The 25,260-nt window shown below is 36.7% G+C and overlaps 1 protein-coding gene and 1 pseudogene across 1 annotated transcript; one reads left to right on the top strand and one right to left on the bottom strand.

The window, feature by feature from the left end:
• The first annotated feature begins 859 nt into the window (after positions 1-859).
• LOC109105142 lies at positions 860-15,543 on the top strand (annotated as a pseudogene).
• Positions 15,544-18,451: 2,908 nt separating this feature from the next.
• On the bottom strand, positions 18,452-23,798 carry gorasp2 (golgi reassembly stacking protein 2). Its single transcript, XM_042725365.1, has 10 exons — positions 23,694-23,798; positions 22,780-22,860; positions 22,201-22,404; positions 21,840-21,926; positions 20,732-20,862; positions 20,521-20,653; positions 20,326-20,449; positions 20,125-20,211; positions 19,883-20,014; positions 18,452-18,907 (listed from the first exon to the last, which is right to left on the bottom strand). Exons 1-10 carry the CDS (start codon positions 23,754-23,756, stop codon positions 18,645-18,647), a joined length of 1,305 nt encoding a protein of 434 aa, XP_042581299.1. The 5' UTR covers positions 23,757-23,798; the 3' UTR covers positions 18,452-18,644.
• Between the last annotated feature and the right edge of the window lie 1,462 nt (positions 23,799-25,260).

The following is a 25,260-nucleotide window of genomic DNA, read 5'->3' as shown; positions in this document are numbered from 1 at the left end:
AAATGCAATAATGTGAATATATTATAAAATTTAGTTTAGTCATGTGATCATAGCTGAATTACTCCAGTCTTCAGTGTCACATGATCCTTCAGAAATTATTATAATATGCTGATTTGCTGCTCAAGAAGTATTTATGATTATTATCAATATTTTCATATTTTTGTACAAACATGATGAACGGCGATCATTTGAAATAGAAATCTTTTGTAGCATTGTAAATGTCTTTACTGTCACTTTTGATCAATTTAATGCATTCTTGATGAAAGTATTAATTTATTAAAATAAAAAAAAACTCTCACTGACCCCAATTTTTTGAACAGCGGTGTATTTATGGTAGTCTAGTGTTATCTGTAATATTGAAGTCACAGTCATATGAGGAAACACACATTGTATTTACTTAAAACATTACATTTTTATGTAAAATTGTAAATGGTGTTGTCAATGTTTACTGAGGCTAAAATAAGGTGATGGAGCTATGCTGTCAGTGGCATCAGCTGATAATGAGCAGGAAACGTCTCAAAGTACTTCCTGTTTGTAATCCTCACTCCAGCAGGAAGAAGCTGTGTTGAAGTTCGCTGTGAAAAATGAAAATGGATAAAAGAGCAGATGGAAAAAATGCGGATGGTCAGATCTGCGAAGCACATCTTCTTGTACACATATCGTTGTTAAAGTCCTTTGTCTTTAAACCAGTAATATGAGTAGGTTTTGATCTTCTGGCTCTTTAAGGGTGGCATAGGATCAGAAAACAATGACTGGATGGTCTCTTAGGATTCCAGGAGGGTGCGTCAGCGTGATCACACCCCTCCCGAACCTCAGCTCTGTGTACCTGTGTGACGTGTGATCGTGTGTGTGTCTGTAGGTATGGATGAACTGCATTCTCTGGATCCGCGCCGGCAGGAGCTTTTGGAGGCACGTTTCATCGGAGCATGTTAGTGGAAACACAGGAGGAAGCACGGGGGAGGGGGCAACAAGCTTTTTGAAGCTTGAGCGCGAGTGGAGGACCTAAAGTAATGCACACGCGTGCAAACACACATGCACATATGCTTAGTTTGTGTGCATTTTGGATTATATTTCATTGTATTTATTATTTATTATTACTTATATTTAATTATTATATTATTTTTGATTTATTTTGATTGAAATATATGTCTGTTTACAGTAGGGATGTAACGATTCACTCAAATCACGATTCGATTCATGATTTTTTTTTTTTACAAAATGAGATTTAAGACAAATGATAAATTAAATGTGTCCTTTTATTGCTTGGACAAAATGCTGCACGTTTCTTTGTGAAATTGAAATATAAAACTATAATAATATACTAATATAGCACTTGCATATTATTGCTCTGCTAAATAACAACATTTAAATAGAATGTAAATAACAAAACTAAATTTTAAAACAAGCCCCAAATCAAATAAATAACATAAAATAAATATTTTCATATAAACAAAATAAGGCTTTGTCTTTGCTCTTTCCATTTAAAATTAGAGGCAACCACTGCATTTTAATCATGATCCAAACAAAGATGCTGCATACATGCAACATGAGCAGTTTTTAATCAAAGTTAGATTGTATAGTTTCGAAATTTGATGCAAAAACAGAACGATTTGACTTCAGTTTTGTTTGAAAAACTATGCATAAAAAAATTGCATGAAACAGAAACAGCAGACGAGAGCTGAAACGAGCCGCAGATTCACTCTCTGTCAGCAGTTTGGAGCTTAAAAGCGTTTCCTTGGTTTCCGCTGGTAAACAAAGCAGCGCTGCACTTATGAACTTTAATATGCATTATACAGAGGCAAGATGAAAAGAAAAAATACCATCTAAACTTTTCTAAAGACTGTAAGTTTCCCCCTCAGAACATACATTTAATATAAACTCCTAAACCCTAAATGGAATCGGTGGATTTTGTTTAGCATCTCAACAGATTTGGATCATCACATATTTGAATCGATTTTCAACTGGCTCGCGGTTAATCGTTACATCCCTAGTGTACAGGGGTGCACATAAGTGGTCCGCAGGTGTGCATGAGTGACCAAAAAAATAAGCGCTGTGCAAATACGTTCAGACCACTCATTTGGGTACCAACATGGTTGACAGCACAATTACCACAATAAACAGACTAAAATGAAAAAATACGAAATCATAAATTATTTAATTTAAAATGACTCTAAAATGGATAAATTGTATTTAAAACTTAAAAAGAAACATAAAAACCATAATCAAAGTAAAATAAACAAAATGTTTAATGTAAGTTGTGAAATATAGTATAGTATACAATTATCTTTCCACACTAAATGTTTACATTTTTCATTAAAAATGTGCTCATTTTCTTACGCATCAATTTTAATGAAATGTATTGAAAAGCTAAATTTACTTAAATATGTTAAAACGTTTTTCATTCATGGACTTTGTGAACCTTTTTCATTTATCATTGAATGAGAGTAGGGAATTAATTCTTTAGTGGAGTAGGGATTAATTCACTTAAAATGCTCAGTTTTAAAAACTATTTACAGAAAGAAATGGAACTAAACTTTACTCCTAATGCCAGTTTTTTTCCTTCTGAAGTTTTTAAATCGGAGGCTATTGCTTTATAACCATATTTCACACATAACACTCTCATACAGATGAAAACCTGTGCCGGTGACACTATACTCATGTTAATGTTGCTTTTTGTTTAGTTTACCAGTGATAGCATATATATTTGAGGTTCTATTGGGCACTCTCACTCAAACCTGCTGTGATCTTTCTATTTTAGGGTTTGAACAATTAACGAAATGTTTTCAGTCAGAGTTTTGGTGCAGCCTGGGGGTGTGGGGTCATCTAGTGACAAAGGAGTCTGAGGGTGATCATTATTACTCATTCAAAATAATTTCATCAACAAATTTATTGAAGTGCTGTCTGTGTCTAAAATGTGTTTTACGTTGCTGTGTCTGTGTCCTAAAATGTGTGTTTTTTTTTTGGGGGGTTGTGTAAAGAAACTCTGACGAGAAATGAAAAAGGATGCGGATCGCCCTGCATATTCCGTGAGTTTGACATTATTTTTATCTTATTTTGAATAGGAATGATTTCTCAAAAACAAAAAATGTAATAATGTTCCAATCCATAAGACCATAAGTTTTCTACATGGACACAAAAGGAAGCATTTTTTTGTGTTTTATTACCTTGGTTGCTGTACGACTTTCCTGAGGATGGAACATGACAGAATATGAATCATTAAACTGGTCCCATTGTGAGTTATGAAGAGTTTATTATGTGTGTAATGGATGTAGCGGAATGTTGATGTCAAAAGTGTGACATTTGCATAAATGGTTGCAAGCACTGTGTACCAGAGAGAGCGGAGATTTTTCAGGTGAAATAACAACTTAAATTTAGGTCTCTTCCTTCCACAAAAGATGTATCCTATGTCTTCTAAGGGCAAAAAACTCTTATGAATCACTTTTGTGGAAGTTTGATTGAGCATTTTTGTGTCATTTTGGAGCTTGTCAGCACCATATATCATATTCACTTTCCTTAACACTGAAAACATGGCCATGCAGGCATATTAATAAAAAAGGCCTCCTCTTAACGGTTTTGGAATGACATTCATGGGTAAATGATTGTTTTGTACAAATGCAGTCCTGGAAGCCTCATTGGTGAAACTTTCCAGCTCCTTTTGAGGCCTCAATTCAGCTTGGAGCTTAGCTAAAGCATTTACTGTTGATTTAGTGAACAAAAGTTTTGATTGAATAGAAAAGTCACGCTTTTTCCCGTTTTCCCAAGACTCCAGGAGAAGAAGCACTACCGCGGTGGAAAAAAAAAAAAAAAAAAGAGGATTTTTTTTTTTTTTTTTTGTCCAGAAAAAAAAAAAAAAAAGGAAAACAAAAAAAAAAAAGGAAAAAAGAGGAAGGTTGACAACCAGTCAGAGAGCAGCCAAGGTAACGTTAAGTATAAGTGTAAATTTTCCAAAATTGAGATTTATACAAGCTGAATAAATAAGCTTTCCATTGATGTATGGTTTATTAGGGTCAGACAATATTTGGCATATATATATTTTATTTATTTATTTATTTATTTTTAACCTCTCAGGAAAGACTTCCGGCCGAGGGCCCAAGATCAGCGATTATTTTGATGTAAGTGAAGCTTTGTGTGGATGACTCTGCATTTAGTCAGCTCTGTATTAAATGTCAGTCATGTGTCAGAGAGCTTTTAGTCAGAGTAATGCTGCTTTTTCATCTTCTAATGGCTGCTCGCTTCAGTAGATGTTTTGACTTGTAGAGTTGTGAAATCGCTGGAGCGTCGTTAGTAACATTGTGATGACGTCACATCCTGTTTGTATGTTGTGTGGTGCTGTTTAACCTGTTAACTGTCACCCCGTCCCGTATACGGGACACCTACGTTAACTTCACTAAATCCTTATCTAATCATGACAAACTATGTATCGTTGGAAAGGTCTAAGATTCCTAAATAGATATTTTACCAATGTTTTTTGTGAAAAATTATGGAGGAAAAGTAATAGATTAATTTATGACAAGAGTGCACCCTCAAAAATCTACATCAAAACAGGAGTTCTGACCTTGTCAAAAAAAAGTCTTTTGTTCGTTGCCTTTTTTCTCTATCCACACTTGAGAAATAATCAGAAATGATACATCAACTGAAAATGTAAAATCTCAAAATTCATCCTTTAAAACCCCATTTTAAATCAGACATTGTTATTACCACGAAAATGGTACATCAATATCATGTTATAAAATGTTTTTGTTCATGAATTATAAAAATTTTAGTTTGGAAAGTGCACTTTCAAGTCTATGTTCAAACATGTGAGTGACAGTTAAGGGGTTAAAAAAACTGAGCATATCTCCTTCCTGAAGTTCCAGGGAGGAAACGGATCCAGTCCAGTCAGGGGGCTTCCTCCGGTCCTGCGCTCACCACAGAACTCTCACTCTGCACCCGGCTCTATCGTAAGTGCTGATCTTTGAGATTTGAAATATCATGTAAGGAGCCAGTGATGTTTAGTTTTTTGTAACGTTGCTGTTTTTGCACTCTTTCAGGTCAGACAGAACAGCTCCTCACCCCCAGCCTGTGTTTCATGGATCACACGATGAATCCAAACAGCTGAGCAGCAGAAGTGTCCAGGTAATACTTGCATCGCGTACTCTTCTCTCTGATTCTGTTAAACGTCACGTGTCAGTATGCAGCGCTCTGATAAATGTGCAGTGTGTGCTTTTATTTGCATTGCACACTGACTCAGTTAAACATCTACACTCTGACACTGAGTGTGTGTATTGCATGCTCTGACACTGCAAAAAGTGCCTTATACACTGACACTGGATAACATGCACTGTACCCTGACACTGCAAAACATGCACTGCACACTGACACTACAAAACATGCACTGCACACTGACACTACAAAACATGCACTGCACACACATTCACTGCACGCTGACACTATTAAATAAGCATTGCATACACTGCCACTGTTTATTGTGTGAACTGCATGCTCTGGCACTGTTAAATATTTTTGCTCTTACACCCTGATGCTATTACACATGCATACTGTACACTATGACACTGTTACAGCAAAATGATCACTGTACAATGAACAGTTTTACAGGAATGCTACATGTTAAATGTAAAAAATATGCCTTTTTAAATTATGCATTGCATACGGACACTGCAGAACGTACAATGACTGTGTTAAATTAGCACTGTGATTGCTGCTGCTGGTGTGTATGTGCACTGCATGCACTTGCACTGTTAAATATGCTCTCGCACTCTAATGGTGTTACATATGTGCACTGTACACTATGACACTGTCACATCAAAATTAGCACTGCAGAGTGATAGTTTAAACGTGCACGTTAAACTGCAAAACGTGCACTGACACTATTACTGCTGCTATAACATTTGCACTGCATGCTCTGCCACTGTTTAATACTCTGACACTGTTGGAACAGAATTTATATATGCACTGCATGCACACATTTACATTATTAAACATGCACTGCACAAACTGACCCTTATATGTACTACATGCTCTGACGTTGTTAAATAAGCCCACTGCTACTGTATCTGATGCACTGTTGACTGTATATCTGGTGATCACCGATGCCGTCATGGATATTGTTATTTGCCTTCTCTCCACGTTTAACTCTCTTTCCTTCTCTGCCTTTAGACGGATTTGACACGGTTGAAACTGGCTGCACTTGAGAGCAATAAGAATCTTGACCTTGAGAAGAAGGAGGGCAGAATAGATGATCTACTCAGGGTGAGTGTCACCTGTCCTTTAGTTTTTCTTCTTTGTGGCATTTTTCGTTCAGACATTGAGTGGTTTTAATGTTTTCTCCCCAGGCGAACTGTGACCTCCGCAGACAGATAGATGAGCAGCAGAAGCTGCTGGAACGTTTCAAGGAGCGTCTGAACAAATGCACTTCAAATACGATGAGTAAAAAAAACTGCTCATTGAGAAGGTGAGCTGTGTTTGATATGCTGGCATGTCTCAGGGGTGGTTGAGTGACTCTCGAGTGTGTTATCGTCTCACTAGAGCACTCAAGAGAAGCAGTCCTGCCGGGTGAGAGGGGGGGAGAGCATGCAGGACCGGCTGCGTCTGGGGCATTTCACCACCGTCCGGCGCGGAGCGTCCTACACTGAACAGTGGACAGATGGATATGCCTTCCAGAACCTGGTCAAGTAAGAGGCTCATACAGACACACACTAAAGCTGGTTTTGAACGGTACTAGAAAAAGTGCAAAAATCTACTTTCATACAATAGCATCATTTTACAATTGCAATCTTCACTACTTAACCAGGGTGCCCATGTTCTGCTCTGTATCACTGAGATACTACTTTAGTTTTTATTATTTTGAATTAGTTTTTATTTTTATATTTTCATTTTAATTTTAGTTAAGTTTTAGTTAAATTTGTTTTTTTGTAAAAAAAAAAAAATATATTTTTCAGTTTTGTATTAGTAAATCAAAATGAGAAATGTTGCCTTGGCAGCTAGCTCAAATGGAATAGTAACAGGGATTTTTATGTTTATTTCAGTTATTATTATTTTTTTTTTCCAGTTGACGTTTATTTATTTAAAGGAACTAAAATGTGTTTTTATGGTTTTAGTTTAGTAAACCCTGGTGCTGCTCATGCAATGTGACATGAAGCATTAAGGTTATCTATAATTTACAGAAATTTATATTATAATTAAATATATTTATATTATATTATAAAAAAATTAATTAAATATATAATTTTTGTACAAACATTGATGTAAACACCATCACAAACATTGATATAAAAACAACCAGACACAGTTATAATTTAACTATAAATACACTGTTATAATTTTTACGAATATTTAGAATTTGTTTTGAATCCGTTTTCATTTGAATTTTAGGTACATTTTTAGCAATTTTAGATAGTGTTTTTGTTATTTTGGTTAGGTTTTTGTATGTGTGTATCACATCAAGATAAACCAAATAAAAAAAAAATTAACTTGATGTATTTTATTTTATATTTTATTTTATTTTATTTTAAAGTAACAAAAAGGTTTTTTTTTTTTTTTTTTTTTTTAGTTAACTATAATAACCTTGATCTGGTACGGCAGCATAAACTTTATTACATATGTCAGAAAAAGTGTGGGTAACTTTGAATGCAGTGTAGATCACTTCCATTGTAAATAATAGTAGGGCAAGTCCTTTCTATTCTGCATTTGCATATGTTGTTATTTATATTTTTCTGTGTTAACAGGCAGCAGGAGTGGATAAACCAGCAGAGGGAAGAGATCGAGAGGCAGCGGAAACTTCTAGCGAAGCGCAAACCTCCCAGCACACCTTCCTCCCAGAGCCCGACCCCCAATGAGTCCAAACAGAGAAAGACCAAAGCCGTCAATGGAGCCGACAACGACCCCTTCCTCAAACCCAGCCTGCCTATACTGTGAGACATTAACATGCACAAATACATTCGTTTACTTCCTTTCCAAATAGAGACTTCCCTTTGACTTCTAATGCTATTAAAATGAGACAGTTAGGATAAATATAGACCGGGGCTGCACAATTCATCACTTTAAGATCGTTATAGAAGGATGTGTGATCTATAGAACACCAAAGGCTGTGATTTAAATAGTTTTTCTGCAATGTTCTCTTCAAAAATGCTTCAGAAACGCACAATGTTATTGAAATGCTTCTGTATGGAATGTGCAGGCTGACTGTGGCAGAATATCACGAGCAGGAAGAAATCTTCAAACTGAGACTGGGTCATCTCAAAAAGGTTAGTCTCTATATAAACACACAACTCTCGTGTGCATTAGGGTAAGATGGGTAAAAGGGAGTAGCGTGGAGCATTAGTGCTTCGTGCATAAGCAGTCGTGCAGAAATGCTGTTTCAAATAGTCTTTTTGTCCTTTTCGTGGAATCTGCCATTCATACATGAGTGTGTTAGTATGTGCTCACGTGTGTGTGTGTGTGTGTGTTCAGGAGGAGGCAGAGATCCAGGCGGAGCTGGAGCGGTTGGAGCGTGTGAGGAATCTGCACATTCGAGAACTTAAAAGAATCAACAATGAGGACAGTTCTCAGTAAGCCACGCCCACTTCTTATTATATTTAAATATTTAAATCTTAAATATGGTTTGTGGAGGTCTTGTGAAATTCTTAAAGGGCATCCAGGGATAAACTGTAATTGGAAAACATTACAGTAATTGGAGTATTTTAACTGATTTTTTTCTTCCTTTAGTTTTCTTTGCTGTCTGCAACATTATGATTCTTTTGAAATGGAATAATTGCACTCGATTTGTGTTTATAGGTTTAAAGACCATCCAACTCTAAATGAAAGGTATCTTCTCTTACACTTGCTGGGAAGAGGAGGTTTCAGTGAAGTTTATAAGGTATTTTATTTATATATGTATATTTATATATATATATTGTATATTATATTTTTATTGACATTAAAGCAACACAGAACAGTACAAAAACAACAACAACAGCTAGAAAGACCAAAAAAGGGATGATTTTACAACTGTTAATAAGAAAAAAGGACACATATATACAGACAGCCATAGAGATCAACTATTATTCTAAGCTTATATTTCACTGAGTTTATTTTGTGAGAAACTGTGGCTTGTTTAACCTGTTTATGTTGTTGTGTGAAGGCATTTGACCTGTTTGAGCAGCGATACGCTGCTGTGAAGATCCACCAGCTCAACAAGAACTGGAGAGAGGAGAAGAAGGAGAACTACCACAAGTATGTTGGCCATCTCTTTTTCCCTTTCTGTCTCTCCCACTTTCTTTTATGGCCGTGCTCATTTGTTGTTTTGTCCGCTCCAGACATGCCTGTAGAGAATATAGAATCCACAAGCAACTGGACCATCCCAGAATAGTCAAACTCTACGACTACTTTTCCCTGGACACTGACACGTAAGTCTTCTGTTCTGCTAAACCAGTCCTAGTTTTCGCAACCGTACAGATATTGACTTCATGTGTTTCCATTCTAGATTCTGCACTGTTCTCGAGTTCTGTGAGGGGAATGATCTCGATTTCTATCTGAAGCAACACAAGCTGATGTCTGAGAAAGAGGGTCGCTCCATCGTCATGCAGATAGTCAACGCCCTCCGATACCTCAATGAGATCAAACCGCCCATCATCCACTACGACCTGAAACCAGGTGAATGCAACACGCACGATAAAGGAATAGTTCACCAAAATATTGAAAATGTACTCAACCTGTGAAGATAAGTTGCAGATGAGTTCATTGCATTCCATCACTTGCTCAGCAATGGATGCTCTGCAGTGAATGGGTGCCGTCAGAATAAGAGTCCAGACAGATATGATAAAAAAATATCACAATAATCCACACCACTCCAGTCCATTAATGAATGTCTTGTCAGGTGACAAGCTGCATATTTGTAAAAAAACAAAAAAACAAAAAACAATCCATTGTTCAGACATTTTAAACTTTAAACCTCTGCCTTTTATCAGCTGTTCGGCACCCATTCACTGCAGAGCATCCAATGGTGAGCAAGTGATGCAATGCTACATTTCTCCAAATCTGTTCCCATTAAGAAACAAATTCATCTACATCTTGTGCAAAATGTTCTTTTTTGGCTCAACTGTTCTTTTAACTGCTGTATCATTCACTAGTGGAATTCATGTAGCACATTTAATTGGTGCAGAAATGCTTTTTTCTTTTTTCTTTAAAGATGGTTGGTGGTTATTTGTCACACAGATTGTACAGGAAGTGTGTTTTTGGTTGCTCAGGAAATATCCTGTTGGTGGATGGAACAGCATGTGGGGAGATAAAGATCACAGACTTTGGCCTGTCTAAAATCATGGATGACGACAGCTACGGAGTGGACGGGATGGACCTGACATCGCAGGGAGCCGGAACCTACTGGTCAGTTCAGTGCACTACAGAACATTACTTCAGTGTTCAACCCTTTACAAACACATTTTAATTGCGGAATCTGAAATGTAAGAATATTTCTATGCTCTAAAGCTTCAAAAAGGACAAAATGGCATCATACATTTCTCTATATGACTTACACACTTTAGTCAGGAAACTTGACAAAAAAAAAACCACTTATGGCCCTGTTTACACCTTGTATTAAGATGCATTTTTGTCGATCTGATCACAAGTGGACAATGCTAAAGACAAGTGAGAACGGTGTCTAAAATGTTCTGAGCTTGTCCGCTTTTGACCACTTCCAGAGGTAGTCAAAAAAATGAATTTGATCGTATTGCGCTCGTAGTGTGGACGCTCATGTCGTTGAATGCACTTGAACAGCCACTAAACTCTTCTACAGGAGGAAAAGGACAAAAACAGAATGAAATTACATAAGATAGATATAAATAAATAGGCTTACATGAAGTGTTTCAGATAAATAACTAATTAATTTAAAAAAAAAGTTTAAATTTTTTCCAAATGTTTCATTTTGTTTCATTTTTATGGCTGCACCACAAATTTAAGGAAACAGACGGCTGAAAGCATATCCTGTTTATTTTACAAAGGCATAGTTTTGTTCTTATTGTGAGTATACATACATATTTACAATTTAAAATGCTGTCTTACTCCTATCTCTACGACCAAAAATGATATTTTTTGATAATAAAAATGACAAGGACCATTAATTTAAAGTGTTGTGTTTATAACGAATGCTATTATATATAGTGTTTTATTGTTTAACTGTAAATATAATCTGTACTATAATTTTATAGCCACTTATATTATCTTATTCTGTTATGAATACTGGTAAAATGTAAAGGATTTGCTGACAAATGATAGGTGACTTATGTTTATAATAACCCACACATCAATTTAAACTTATAAAAATAGCAGAATTAACCAAAAACATCAATCAATCAAAAATAGCTTTGGGGTGGTGGGAAACAAAACAAAAAAACAGCATTCAAGCTTATTTCATAATATTAGATCAGAAAAAGCCCACATACTCTGGCCCATAGACCCTCCCCTCAAAAGAAATCATGAGAGAAGTTGTTGAAAGTGGACAGAAGTGATGAATTAAAACACCAGGTGTGAACGGGAATGTGTCTTCCTCGTCTGCTTGTGATCCGATCGACCAAACGCATCTTAACAGCAGGTGTAAACAGAGCCTGTATGTACAGGGCTTTACAGGGTTAAATGTTCTAATGAAAACTAATTGTTCTGATGTTTCAGGTATCTGCCACCTGAGTGTTTTGTCGTTGGTAAAGAGCCTCCAAAGATCTCTAATAAAGTAGACGTGTGGTCTGTGGGCGTTATTTTCTTCCAGTGCCTGTATGGACGGAAGGTGAGGCAAATTTAGAAACCTCTCTCTAACTACAGCCACACACAGCTACTGACAATGAATCTTTTGTTGTTCTGTAGCCCTTTGGCCACAATCAATCCCAGCAAGACATCCTTCAAGAGAACACCATCTTGAAAGCCACCGAGGTGCAGTTTCCTGCCAAACCTGTGGCGAGCAACGAGGCCAAGGTCAGTTTGAGGCATGCGTATAAATGAGCAGCGCTCATCATGTAAGCTATGAAACAGTCTACAGTAGGATACATTTCTGTATCGCAAACATTAAATAGTAACAAAAGTATTGGGATAAAATTTAATAGTCCTGATATAGACTCTGATGTTGATGGGAAATGTTGAAGTTCCCTCCCTTCATCCCTTCTGGTTGGAGAGCAAGGGGGAGGAGCTATATATGTCAGCTGTAGGACACGCCCACAGCGATCAAAATGCGTAATTGATCTTTGGAACTAATGTTACGCTTCAAATATTATGTTACGTTATGCCATTAAGTGGCAACCAATGACTTTTTGAAAATTTTGCTATTTGACGTCTGAATCATTCATTGAAGAGGTTCGTTCATTCGTTTATTTCAAGTATTTTTTTTTTTTACATGATTCATTTAAATATTTTTAAATACTCATAACATTAAAACATTTAGTCAGAAACTCAAGTAAATTGGCCTATTAATTTACTATTTTATATTATTTAAGTGTATTTTATATTAAGTAAATTACATATTATTTTGTTTGGTTATATAATGTTTAGTTTTCAACATTGAAGAACCCCCCCCCCCCCCTGGGCTCATTCCACGATTCATGGACAGACTTCTATCAGTATTAGAACTTTTAAATGACGACAGCAAACAAGAGACAGAATGTTCAGTGCTGTCAAAATAAAAGTCCCACCTCGATCACATGGGGCAAGCAGAAAAACTTTTCGCCCAATGCCAGTATTTGGAAAAATGCCAAATATCGGCCGATATATCAGCTTTGACAATGAGCACGTTTATCATGCACATCAGTAACCTGACAACGCCTGTAGTGACGTCAAAATATAATCATTTGTGTATCTGACTCAGAGTATGCCAGTTGTGATGTTAAATTAAGCTTGCAACATGTCGGGAAATTTACAGCTCGTATATTATCCTCTCATGCAGTTATAAACGCAGCGTTGTGACTGAACCACTTCTACTTCTGCTACACGAGATGAGAACACATTTTTCTAATTTTCCGAGTCATGAAAAAGTCTGATTTTGTGATATATTTCCTTCTTTCTTTACTGCAAGACGTTTGCTCGGTCTAGATGCCAGTGTTAATTTCGTTAACGAAGACGACGACGAAAAATATTTGTTAACGAACATTTTTTCTGTGACTAAGATGAGACGTTGACGAGCTAAAAATAATATCTGATGACGAAATTATGACAAAATTTATGCCGCGTCTTCGTTAACTAGATGAGACTGGACTATGATGTTATTTGAGGACTACCGGACATTCAAAATGCATCCTATAGGCTATTGTCCTTCAAAATGTGTGTCCCTGTCATTGGATTGCGATCGGATAAGGGGCGTTTGAATATCTAGTCAGTATAGCAGCCGCAGTGGATGGATAGACTAATAAAACGCGAACTAGCGATCTGAAACAATGGCTTCAGCACCCGAAAGGGTAGGGATAAGGTAACCAGACGTCCCGTTTTTCCCGGGAGTCACAATTCGTTGTCGATTAACTTAAAGTTAGTGAAGGCGGGGTAGGCGGAATCGTGCTGATAGAAGGGTTCTCTCGCGCGCGCACGCTCCACTTCCTCAGTTCTCATATACAGTGCGCGATCAGTTCTCAACGCTCAAATACACACAGCAGTCCAAATGTTTATCGTGTAGAGTATCTCACGTAAATACAGTAGATTATGGATTTAGTGAACGTTAACAGGTGGGTGAAAACTGAACGTGTATCAGTATTACATGCATGCCTTCCGTCTTAAAAGGACAGCATTCCAAATTAAATACCTATCTGTCATTAATGTTAACCAACAAAAGATGTTAAATAAATGTATACATGTTAAGTAAAACCTACTGTATCTCAAAAATGAGTTTAATTTGTTTCTCTGTTGTATTTTTCAATATTGTGCTTCTTAAAAAAAAAAAAAAATTGTATATAATACTAATATTTTTATAAGTTGCTCCTTTTTCACTTAAAGGGATAGTTCACCCAAAAATGAAAATTGTCATAATTTATTCAAATTTCTCATAAGCTTAATTGATTTGGTCTAAAGAGAGAAGAATTAATGATTATTTTAGCTTAAAGACTACATATAAAAATAGCTACCAAAATAAATTTTGGTAACTACAGTTTGGCTAAACCTATTGACTTAAAGTAATGACTAAAAGTTGACAAAAATGCAATGACTTTTCGTCGACTAAATCCATGAAAGACTCAAATGACTAAAATGTGACTAAGACTATTAAGCATTTTCATCTCAAGATAGAAGACTAAGACTAAATCAAAAATGCCTGCCAAAATTAACACTGCTAGATGCGCTTAAATCTACACTAATGATGCGTTCCTGTCACGTATCACACAAGCGTGCTTCAATAAGCCGACAGGAAGTGGGTTATTGCGTTTACATGCCGTGCAAAATCAGAGTAAGAGGCAAAAAAAATACCTATTGCGACAGGTTTATGCTTATGCTGTTATGACCTTACTCCAATAAAAGAAAACGGGATACTGCGTTTACATGATCAAGTGCGTTTTTGGCTTATTAGGCATAATCGACTTATGAACGTGCATGTAAATGTACTCATTATATCGGTCGACCACTAGTGGAAACCACGGTCTGATTTTCCTTCTTGTCCTCCGCAGGCGTTTATCCGCCGCTGTCTGGCTTACAGGAAGGAGGATCGCTTTGACGTCCACCAGCTGGGCAGCGACTCGTACCTTCTTCCTCACATGAGACGATCCAATTCATCGGGGAACTTGCAGGCCATTCCTGCAAGCCCCGCCTCTTCAGGAATCATATCCTACTGATTGGCTGATCGATCTTGATTGACGGTTCTGATGGCGAGTTCCCTCCCTTCATCAACTCGGGGTGGACAGGAAGGGGGAGGAGCTATATATGTCAGCTGTAGGACACGCCCACAGCGGCCACAGTGACTGCCATTGATATTGGGGCAGGAATGGCTGATGTCATTTCCTGTGTGGATCCAGATGTCAGTCAGAGCTAGAACCATTTGAAAATGGATATTTGTTTTTTACACAAGGCATTTTGTGGAGTAGATTTGGGAGGGTCGCGCTAACGTTTTAGCTTCTTGTTGATATCCTCCCTGAGCTACGCCTCTGTAACGGGGTGTTTCGTTTTGTGTAAGTGTGAAATTTAGAGACTATTAATTGTAGTGTGAGTGGAAATAGAAGAATGAGTGTTTTAATGTGACACAACGGTGTCTGTAAGAGAAATTGTGCGCGCGTGCGCCTGTAAATGGATGTTTTATGCCACAGCGTTATATGTTGGCTGTTCATAACATGTGTTGGGCACAGATTGAAGGTGTGTTTGTTACAAAAATGCTGTCTATTTTACTTCAACATAACATGTATGTCAGTTTGTTTAAATGGGCTCAATATTTGCAAAATGTGGATGGGTGAATCTCACCAAAAATGTCCAGGTCACATTTCACCCCAAAATCAAGGGGGAAAAAGTTACTTAATTTACGTGAAATAAGTTTTTTTTTTTGTTGTTATTTTTTTTTAATACAGATTTTAGCAGATTTTTTCAGTTTTTATGATGGTTAAACACACAAAAAAAATATGTAGTATTTTTATATTGTTTTATAAAAAATATGTATTTGAATGTGTGTGTGTGTGTGTATATGTTTATTTTACATCAGTATACACACACACACTATTTTATATATATATATATAAAATGCATACACATACACTATATATGCTGATGTAAATATAGATTTTTTTTTTTCCATTTTATGTGTATAAATATATTATAAAAAAAAAAAATATGTTTTAAAAAATTCATTCCCTGTAATAGTTTAACAGTCATGAAAATTGTCTTTTGTCCACACACACACACACACACACACACACACACACACACACACACACACACACACAGTGTTCTGTGAGGGGAATGGAAATAGTGTGTGTGTGTGTGTGTGCTTTCTAAAGTACTTTTTATTTACATCAGCATGAGTTAAAGGCAATATAACAAAGACTATGTGCGTATACAATATGTGTTCTTTGTATTACAGTGAGCAATTTTCACCCAAATAAAATAGGGTTCTTCATTTCTTTAGATTTTGGAGTGGAAAATGACCTGGACATGTTGTTGACCAGTTTCATGAGATTCAGCTGTTTGTCCTGCATGTAGGAGGATTACTCTTAAACTCATCTCAGTAGAATAGACCTCCTACAGCAGCTAACAAACGTCACGTACGAGTACATTAAAGAATCCAGCCTGTGCAGGGTTTCATATTTTCTCAGTTTGTTAGTGATTTTTGTTGTCTGATGCGGCATCTTCGCCTCGCTGCACCCTGACGTTGCTTTTAGTTTCGCGATTTACTCGAGATTATGATTCAGACCAAATATGAATTTGATTTACCAGGAAACAGCATGAATAAACCTCCATTGTTGTTGTGAATGAGGTGTGTGTGTGTGTGTGTGAGCGATGATTGACAGAACAGACGGAAGGTGGGCCGGACCCCGCCTTTGGTCATTAACCCCTTCATGCCCAGACCCAGTGCTGTCATGTTGCTTAGCAACCCTCGCTGATCCCGGAGCCTGAGTCAGGCCAGCATCTCCGAACGACGTGGACCGGACGGCGATCGAACGCTCGAAGCTTCCAGAGTCTGTTTTCAGGGGACGAATCTCAGCTTTTGTTGTTTCCTCTCTCTAAATACTCTTTCAACCCCAGAAGCAGTTTTCAGCTCAACATATGGTGATCCGTCTCCAAGTGCTGCTGCGATTGTAGAGAATGTAGCCAAAAGAGAAATAAACATTTCTGAAAATATTTGGATAGATGTGCTTTCTTCTCCTAATTTCTAGGACCGTTTCTTAGCAGAGCTGTTGTTATTTGTTTGCTCTCAGGGCTCCTGCTGGACAGAATCAAAAGTCAGCCTGTATTTCACAGCCAAGTGATAATTATATAGGACACAGTATGGAGAAAAAAAACTTTGATGAATTATTTTAAAGCTAAGCATAAGTAGGCAAATATTCACTATAGAAATGTCTGTGGTTTCATTTAACTGTATATTTATCTTTTTAAATGTAGGATGTTACCAAAATGATTTCCATGAGTTTTTAAAACATTTGATAATTCCAGGTTTTTGAGGGCTGTGGGAGCCCTATTGTTACATAGCTATTCCTAACAGCCTTTAAATGCCTGTTTTATTTTTGTCTATTACCAGAAATTCTTAAAGTACAAAAGTGGTTCTTAACCAGGGGGCCACAAGATGACTTAACATGATGTAAGATGAGCAAACAAACTAAAACAGCTACAAATGAAGATGCATGTATATTTCTTATTTTAATGTGTTCCCTCAAACAACTGTGATTTTTATTTAAGAACCAAGAACCTTGAGAGTGTAAAACGTGTGATTTCCAGACCAGGAAAGTCATGGAAATGTTTTAATTTAACATAAATTGGAAAAAATATATATATATAATGAACAACTGGAAAAAGTGAACAATCAGTTTTTGTAAGATCCAGAATTACGGAATTTTAATGATTTGATTATAGATTGCAACTCTTACAGTTGCTGTAAATGAAGTTGTATAAAGAGATACCTTGTATAGAAAAATCTGAGCTACTGAGTCCAAAAGACTACATGACTTTGACCCAGCCGATTTACTGGCCAATAGTTGTCATTTTCAGCACCAATAACTCCTTGCCTGATTAAACATTCTACCAGATTTCATCTTCAAAATATCCTTGTTCATAATATACATTTAATTTTTTAAGGATTAAGTGAAATGTGTAAAACAAGTGTTATCTATTTATTCTACTGTTTTCTAGAATACTTGATTCTAAAATGTCAGTTGTGGCAGTCAGTGGTTAAAGATTTCTGCTTTATATGAGGGCCATCGATGGGTTTATTTTGTGATGACCTTCTAACTGTACGCCCACATACATCCTTATCCAACCTGCTGTCTAAAAATGAGCACTGACCACTGAAATCCTTTATCGCTTGACTGGTAAAAGCAAGGAACTGCAATGCGATTTCATGCAAACTATATTAAAACCTATGTAACTTATATTTAACACAAATTAAAGAGACAGAGACAGCCCTAGTGTAAAACTGGGTAGTTTATTGCTTGTGTATGTTTGAGTAAGAGACTCCTTCACAATCTTCAAACTGCACAAGCGCACATTCAGCCCTGAATCTCATTCCTAACACCGTTACCGCACACCTATAATACAGAGCAATCATACAGAGAGTCTGACCATGAAAAGAGAGAGAGAGAAACAGAGGCCCAGAGTCCAGTCTGACCATGAATAGAGTTGTTTCTGAGGAAGTCGAAGCATTCGAAATGAACATTGCAAAGAAAGAAAAAAGTCAGACATTACATTGTAAAATCACATAGCAATTGATAATTACAGGGAATGCTATACTAACATTTGAAAGTTGATTACAGGATATACAGAAAGAAAAAGCACGAGACGGCACCGATTCTGAGGAGAGCGCAAACCAGACATACAGCCATCTCTGTTTTTTTTTAATGTATTTTTTAATATCAGCCGTCCATCCACACGCACATTATTCTCAGACACTGGCGTCTCTCAACAGAACCGTGTTTATCTCTGTGTACGTGTTCACACGCTGGAATCTTTTTGTACTGAATAAATACAAGAGAGAGAGAGAGAGACATACGGAGGGATGCCCTCCGGCCCCGGTCCGGCCGTTACGAGGACTCTGGGGCCGCCTGAGCATCCATCGCAGCAGGCTTCTCTGAAGGCGTGTCTTTGACTGCAGGGTTGAGCGTGGCATCCAGAATGAGCGCTGGAGTTTGCTGGGCAGCTAAAGAGACGGGTGGGATGTGGTCAGATGGTGCCAGGGAAGATGGCAGCGTGACCCCGGGCATGCTGGGAAGTGTTGAGGGGAGAACAGTGTGCATGGGCAGAGCAGAGATGCCGGGCAGGTTCAGAGGAGGGAGAGGAGGCAAACCTGCACAGAGAGAGAGAGAGAGAGAGATCACATCAATATTCAGCCGTTTTAATAAAGTCACAGAAATTAAAACAGGTTTTTAACTATGCCTGGTTACTTCACACAGGGTTTCTGCAGGATTTTTAAAATCTAATTTAAGGCTTTTTAAGACTGCACAAATACAATTAATACAATACGTCTATTCGCAATAGATCTCAAAATAAATCATACATCTCAGATTCTTTTACTTGATTAAACAGGCCATAGCACACAATCAACAAGGTTTTAACACTGCTTATAAGCAAAATGGGAACTGCAAATAATATACTCAAATAATCGAGATAAATGTATTTAATATGTAATGAAATTGGTCTATGTCTCAACTTAAGTGATATGTTGAATCACACATTTATCATTATTTAAAATTTTAATTGTACAGTTTCAAGAATTTTATTTGTAGTGTGCTTTGTCATATTTATTACTTTGTGGTTAGTTTTTCCCTTATTATGTCTCTATAGTTTTTTTTGGAATGTTTTAGTTATTTTAGTATTTTCAAAAATGAAATGAGAAAAAAACTGATTCTGAAAAATATTTATTATATTTCAATTAATGTAATTTTTTTAAGTAATTAAAATATATTAATATTAAAAAATATTTTGATTTCTGATCCTCCACAGACAGCAAGGGTCCTACCATGATCAAGGTGCACAAAAGGTACTGAGAACATAGTTAAAATTGTCCTTGTGACATCAGTGGTTCAACCGTAATTTTATGAATTTCTATGGAGGGCCAGAAAGCTCTTGGATTTCATCAAAAATATCTTGATTTCTGTTCTGAAGACGGACAAAGGTCTTAGGGGTTGGAACGACTTGAGGGAAAGTAAATAACAGAATTTTCTCTTTTGGGTGAACTAACCCTTTAAGGAGCAGCAGGAACCCCGTCTAAGTGGGCAGCTCTTGGTCAGAATAAGCTGTAATATAGTTTTGGTGTGTGTACCTGCTGTAGTGGGAGGTAACCCACTGATTCCAGCTAACGATACAGCGCTAAGGTCCGGTAACGGTAGATTGAGGTTTGGGAGGTTAGGCAGGTTTGGCAGGGGAGGGAGGCCAGACGGTAAAGACATCAAACCTGAAGACACAAAATCAAAATCATTTAGCCACATGAATATTTGAATATTATACTTGCTGTGGAACAGCATTCACTTAATAAAAAAACAGAGATGGGTGCTTGTTCTTAACCTGGTAAGGTGGTGGAGGGGTTGACAATGGGAAGGGGACCCAGCCCAGGGGTCACCTGAGTGGGCAGCAGGGGGACAGTGGGAACACCTGCCAGAAAAGAAAATCATTTTAAATTTTGCACTAAATACAATTAATTATATCATGAATTATGCACAATGTAGGAAAAATATGAAGCACAAAATAAAAGCAGAAACAATGGACCTGTGTGGAGCTCGCTGGGTATTGAGGGCGGGGCAGAGCTGAGTGACAGGCCGGACAGACTGTCCTCAAGCCCTGTGGGAACAGGCTGCGACACAGGGGGCGGAGTTACTGCAGACAGCTGAACCTAAGCAAAACATCACGGAAGTCAAACGTCTGACCAAATATATCAGAATACACCATGTGAAACACGCTAACCTCTGTGAAGCCGTCCTTCAGCGGGCTGGCGGGCTCACTGGGGGTGTGTCCGGGGAAGCTGATTTTCTTGCCCTCTTCGAAGGGCCGAGTAGGGATTCTGTGCAGGTAACCGTAGCCGATACCACAGCCGAGACTGAAGGAAGGAGAATAATCATGTCGGACATGCACACAGAGACGGGAAGCAGAGAAAGCGAGAGAGTTTCACACACACCTGCCCTCTCCACCCCAGGCGCCGTTGGGCGTGATGACCACTTCTCTGCAGTTGTCCGTGTCTGTGTTGTAGACGTAGAGTTTCAGGCCTTTGCCCTCATGGGTTTCTATCAATGAGAACAAGTCCTCTGACTGGAGAAAGAGCACAACACCCACAAAATGAAAAATCAGAGAGTTTTGGGCCAGTTGATGAAGCAGTCATTTGCCTTTTTGGGTTAGTGCTGCTGTGCCACTAAAATTTTTACACAATGATTGGAACTCATTTTTTGCAACTTAAACATTTGCTTTTCTGTGATCTTTGTGATGTTCATTGTAACAAATTCTGCTGATTTGTCATCAAAACATCATTGAGCTGGCTAACACAGACGACTTCTTATTTTAGTATCATTAACATTCTATTATAGTAATTATTCATATTTTGAATTAGCATTTTTAAAAAAATATATTTTCAGATTTAATTTAAATTTTAGTTTGTTTCAGTAATTTTGTCATTTTTATTAGATTTTTACACTTTTATTTGAAGTTTTAGTCATTTTAGACTTTAAGTTAACAATAACTACTCACAGCCAAATTTTTCAAAAATTATTTTTAATACTTAAGTTAACAATAACTACTGCTGTTTTCAACACCAGCATTGTGTTAAACTACAAAGCAATTATTTTGGCATTGCAAGCCATCGTTTTCAAGAAAATCTGTGCTCATGGATTAAATAAAACATAATCTAACTTAATTTATTTATTTTTTATTAATTATTTAAATAAAATTAATAAATAAAGTGAACATAACATTTATTCAAAAATACAATGTGTACAATATAAAATTTCTAATGCACTGCTAAAGATTAAAAACAGTTTTTTATATTATTAATGGATAATGACCACAACATTTTTTGGTCATTTCAACTATTTTCTGTGGAGTCTGAAAAACAAGTGTTTGTTTGCAAACCATAATTTTAATCTATATTTGAGCTGCAGAGAGTGACATTCTTTGACAATTTATCCAAAACCAAAAAAAACCACATGCACTCTAGAATTCTAGAACATTTCCGTAGGTCTGTACACAATGATCAAGACATCCGAAAAGAGTAGGAAATGAAGAGAGAACCGAACCTCGTTCATGACTGTGTCTGCTCCGATGATGTAATCCGTGTGTGGTCTCAAACCTGCTAATGCTGCTGGAGAATTTGGCTCCACTTCCTACAAAAACAGGTAAATTATGCATGAAAAACACTCATGTGAGGTTTGCATTTCATCTTACAGCTCGACCAACCGGTCTGTTTTACAAGAACACACCCTTTTCGAACACTTTGCTGAATTACAACTAACTGACCATAAGCTGTTAATCAAAATGAGTTCAAAGCAAGCATGCTATTTTCATCAAACGCCACCCCACCCATACAAAATATGCAGTGTAAATAACTCGTGCCTTCAGCTTTCTCTGATTGCATTCAGCACCCTTTCATTCACTCACCAAAACATGCCAGACGTTCTCATTGGCTCCCTCAAAGCTGCAGAAGCGGATGCTGACCCCCAGAAGACCCTGACCGCCCCACATGTTGCTGGGAGTAACAGTAGCTTCCCGCAGCTCCAGGGTTTTGCTGCTGTACACCAGCATCTTCACCGGTTTTTCAACACTAGCCTTCAGTACGTCTTTCAACATGTCATTATCCTTGTTCTTATGGGGGGAAAAAAGCAAAAATAACATGTATGTTTGACACATTTCTACTGTAACTATAAGCATGTGGTCCAGGTGTCAGTTTTTACAATGGCTTCAAATGTTGTTCATCCAATCAGATTTTAGAGTCAAAACAGTCAGTTTTACAGTTTAGAGTCTCTAAATCATTAGATAATGTCAGATTTTCATTTATAATGAGTTTAACTCACTGTATTATCCCAAGATTGTCATTATTACACAGTTATTCAATACATAAACCGATTTTCCAATTGAAATTATTAACACCTGTTCATGCAGAGTAAATCGAGCTTGCTTATTGGCTCACTGAATGGCAGATACATGATAGAAGACCCTCACTATGTGCAACAAACCTACCAGTCTGGTGTTGTTGATGGACACAATGAAGTCAAAGAACGGCTCGAGACCTGCTCTATGACCGGGAGAATTCTCCTGCACCTGCAGAACACAAAAACACACCATTTAACACTCAGATAGAACCAAAAACAAACATTACAATCGTCTAGCAAACCTCTAAACTGGCATTTATCATAGATCATGAAATAATAAACTTCCATTTATCATAGATCATGAAATAATAAACTTCCATTTATCATAGACCATGAAATAATAAACTGGCATTTATCATAGACCATGAAATAATAAAATGGCATTTATCATAGACCATGAAATAATAAAATGGCATTTATCATAGACCATGAAATAATAAACTGGCATTTATCATAGATCATGAAATAATAAGCTTTTGAAGCAGACACTTAACGTTTCAGATCAGATTCCTGACTGAGATGTCAACCATTAAAGGGAGCAGTCATGCATTTATTTACCCAATTATTACAAAATCAGATGCGTGTAGGAACAGCATGTCATTTCCTACATGTTTCACGTGGATCATAAGCAAACTGCAAAAGTTGGGCCAATTCGAGTTATGACAGATAAAACTAAACATGATCATGACATGTAGTAGCTTCTTTAACGGTCCGTCCATCCAACAATTACAGAAAAAAACACACACACTGTACAGTAGGATAAATGAAGATGTGCTTTTTAAGGGGTATCAGTCTTTGCATGTCAAATGCTGAAAACTCCCATGCATTATATCTACATTTAACAGCAGAGATTTTCGTTTAGCCACATTAGCATTTAGCCACGGTTAACAGGCCGCACTCACATCCCCGTTCTCGATTTGAACTGTGTGCCGCTAGCGACTCGCGATGTACCGCACGAGTGAAACGGAGAATCCAAGAGACACACTCTAAAAACACACTCACTCTGAGAACGTGATAGCCCTCCGAACCACCTCCGGGAATTTCCACGCTCTGTGATCCCCCCATGATCCCCGCTCCGTCCCACCAGCCGGTTTCGTGGACAGACACGTCGGAGTCTCGACGGCGGTGAATGACGTGGCAGTGGAAGGGAAGACGGGAAAAATGGTGCAAATACGCTGAAATCATGGTTTATTTCTAGTTTATAAGTGGAGGGCTCGTGCTTATGTGGCGCACAGGTCTAGACCTCATCTAGCCCACAGTCAAAACATAGAACAACCAAATCATCAGTATAATAAAAAACTAAAACATGGTTTATTCTATTCAATTAAAAAACTTAATATAAACACACATTTTATGTGTATGAATGCATTAGAAAAAAATAAAAAAACAAAATGTGTTTGTGTGTATTTGCATATACCCTGCCAATAAAATATACACATATTTTTTGAATCTCCAAACATTAGATATAGATTATAAATCGGGAGTATTTTCTGGCTTAATTAAAGTAGCAGTAAAATTGTACAAAATGTTAATTTAGGGTTTGATTTTATGTTATCCACTGGAGGGCATATTGCCATGTAAAGTTCCTGATAAACAGCAGAAATCAAATGGTGCTCCCTGCAGGAAGTCAAATATGTGCAACATGCTTCCAAATGCTTCATTTCTTTGTCACAATGTAGATGTGCTGCCTTCTTGTGGCAAATAAATGATAATACACAGAGCAGGAAACTATAGACAAACGAAAAACGTGATAAAAGTCATTTTAAATAGACTGTAACTCATACTTTTGCAAATAATTTTACAGTTGAACTTTTCTTTGATCTTTGTATAATGTTTACATTTACTCTTTGTGATCCAAATAAAGTATAAATAACAAAAAGTACATTGTACAGTATTTTGAAAATAGTGACTTTTTTATGCTGACCTTGGTATCTAAATATCTATAAATATGACTTTTTTATATATAGTAGCATTATAATACCACTACAATTATGTATATGCATTATATCTATATTTATTATATGCATTTATATGCATTATATCTATATTTATTAATGCAATTATATGCATTATATCTATATTTTTCTGATAGTACCATGTTCCATGGTAATTTCATGACATAAGAATATGATAATCATTCGGTATTAAGGTTATTTTATATATCAAAGTGCAAAGGTATTATCAACTTACACCATTATTTGTTTTTAAGTATTTTTTGCCACAATAAGTATTTTTTTCAAGGGCATTTTGATAGTATATTTCATATATAAACAAGATTTAATTAGTTATTAAAAAAAGTTTATAGTGTCTATTGCCAAAATATATATGAATATGCTAAATATATGTTGTAAACAGTGAAGCTGTTGTATTTAGCCTACACTTAGACTTGATTTTTAAAATATACTTTCAATGGCCAATAAAAAAATACTATAAAACATATTCCCATAAATAAATAAAAACAAATAAACATTTTCACTATTTACCTATCATATACATAATAAAACATAACATATAAATAAATTATTATTATATACATACCGTCTAGTGCCTGAGAGCAGCTGGTTTAAAA

Source organism: Cyprinus carpio, chromosome B6 (assembly GCF_018340385.1).
Source record: "Cyprinus carpio isolate SPL01 chromosome B6, ASM1834038v1, whole genome shotgun sequence".
In the NCBI taxonomy this organism is placed as follows: Eukaryota; Metazoa; Chordata; class Actinopteri; order Cypriniformes; family Cyprinidae; genus Cyprinus; species Cyprinus carpio.
Note: the sequence above shows the minus strand (reverse complement) of the source record. Positions and strands in the feature narration are given on the sequence as shown.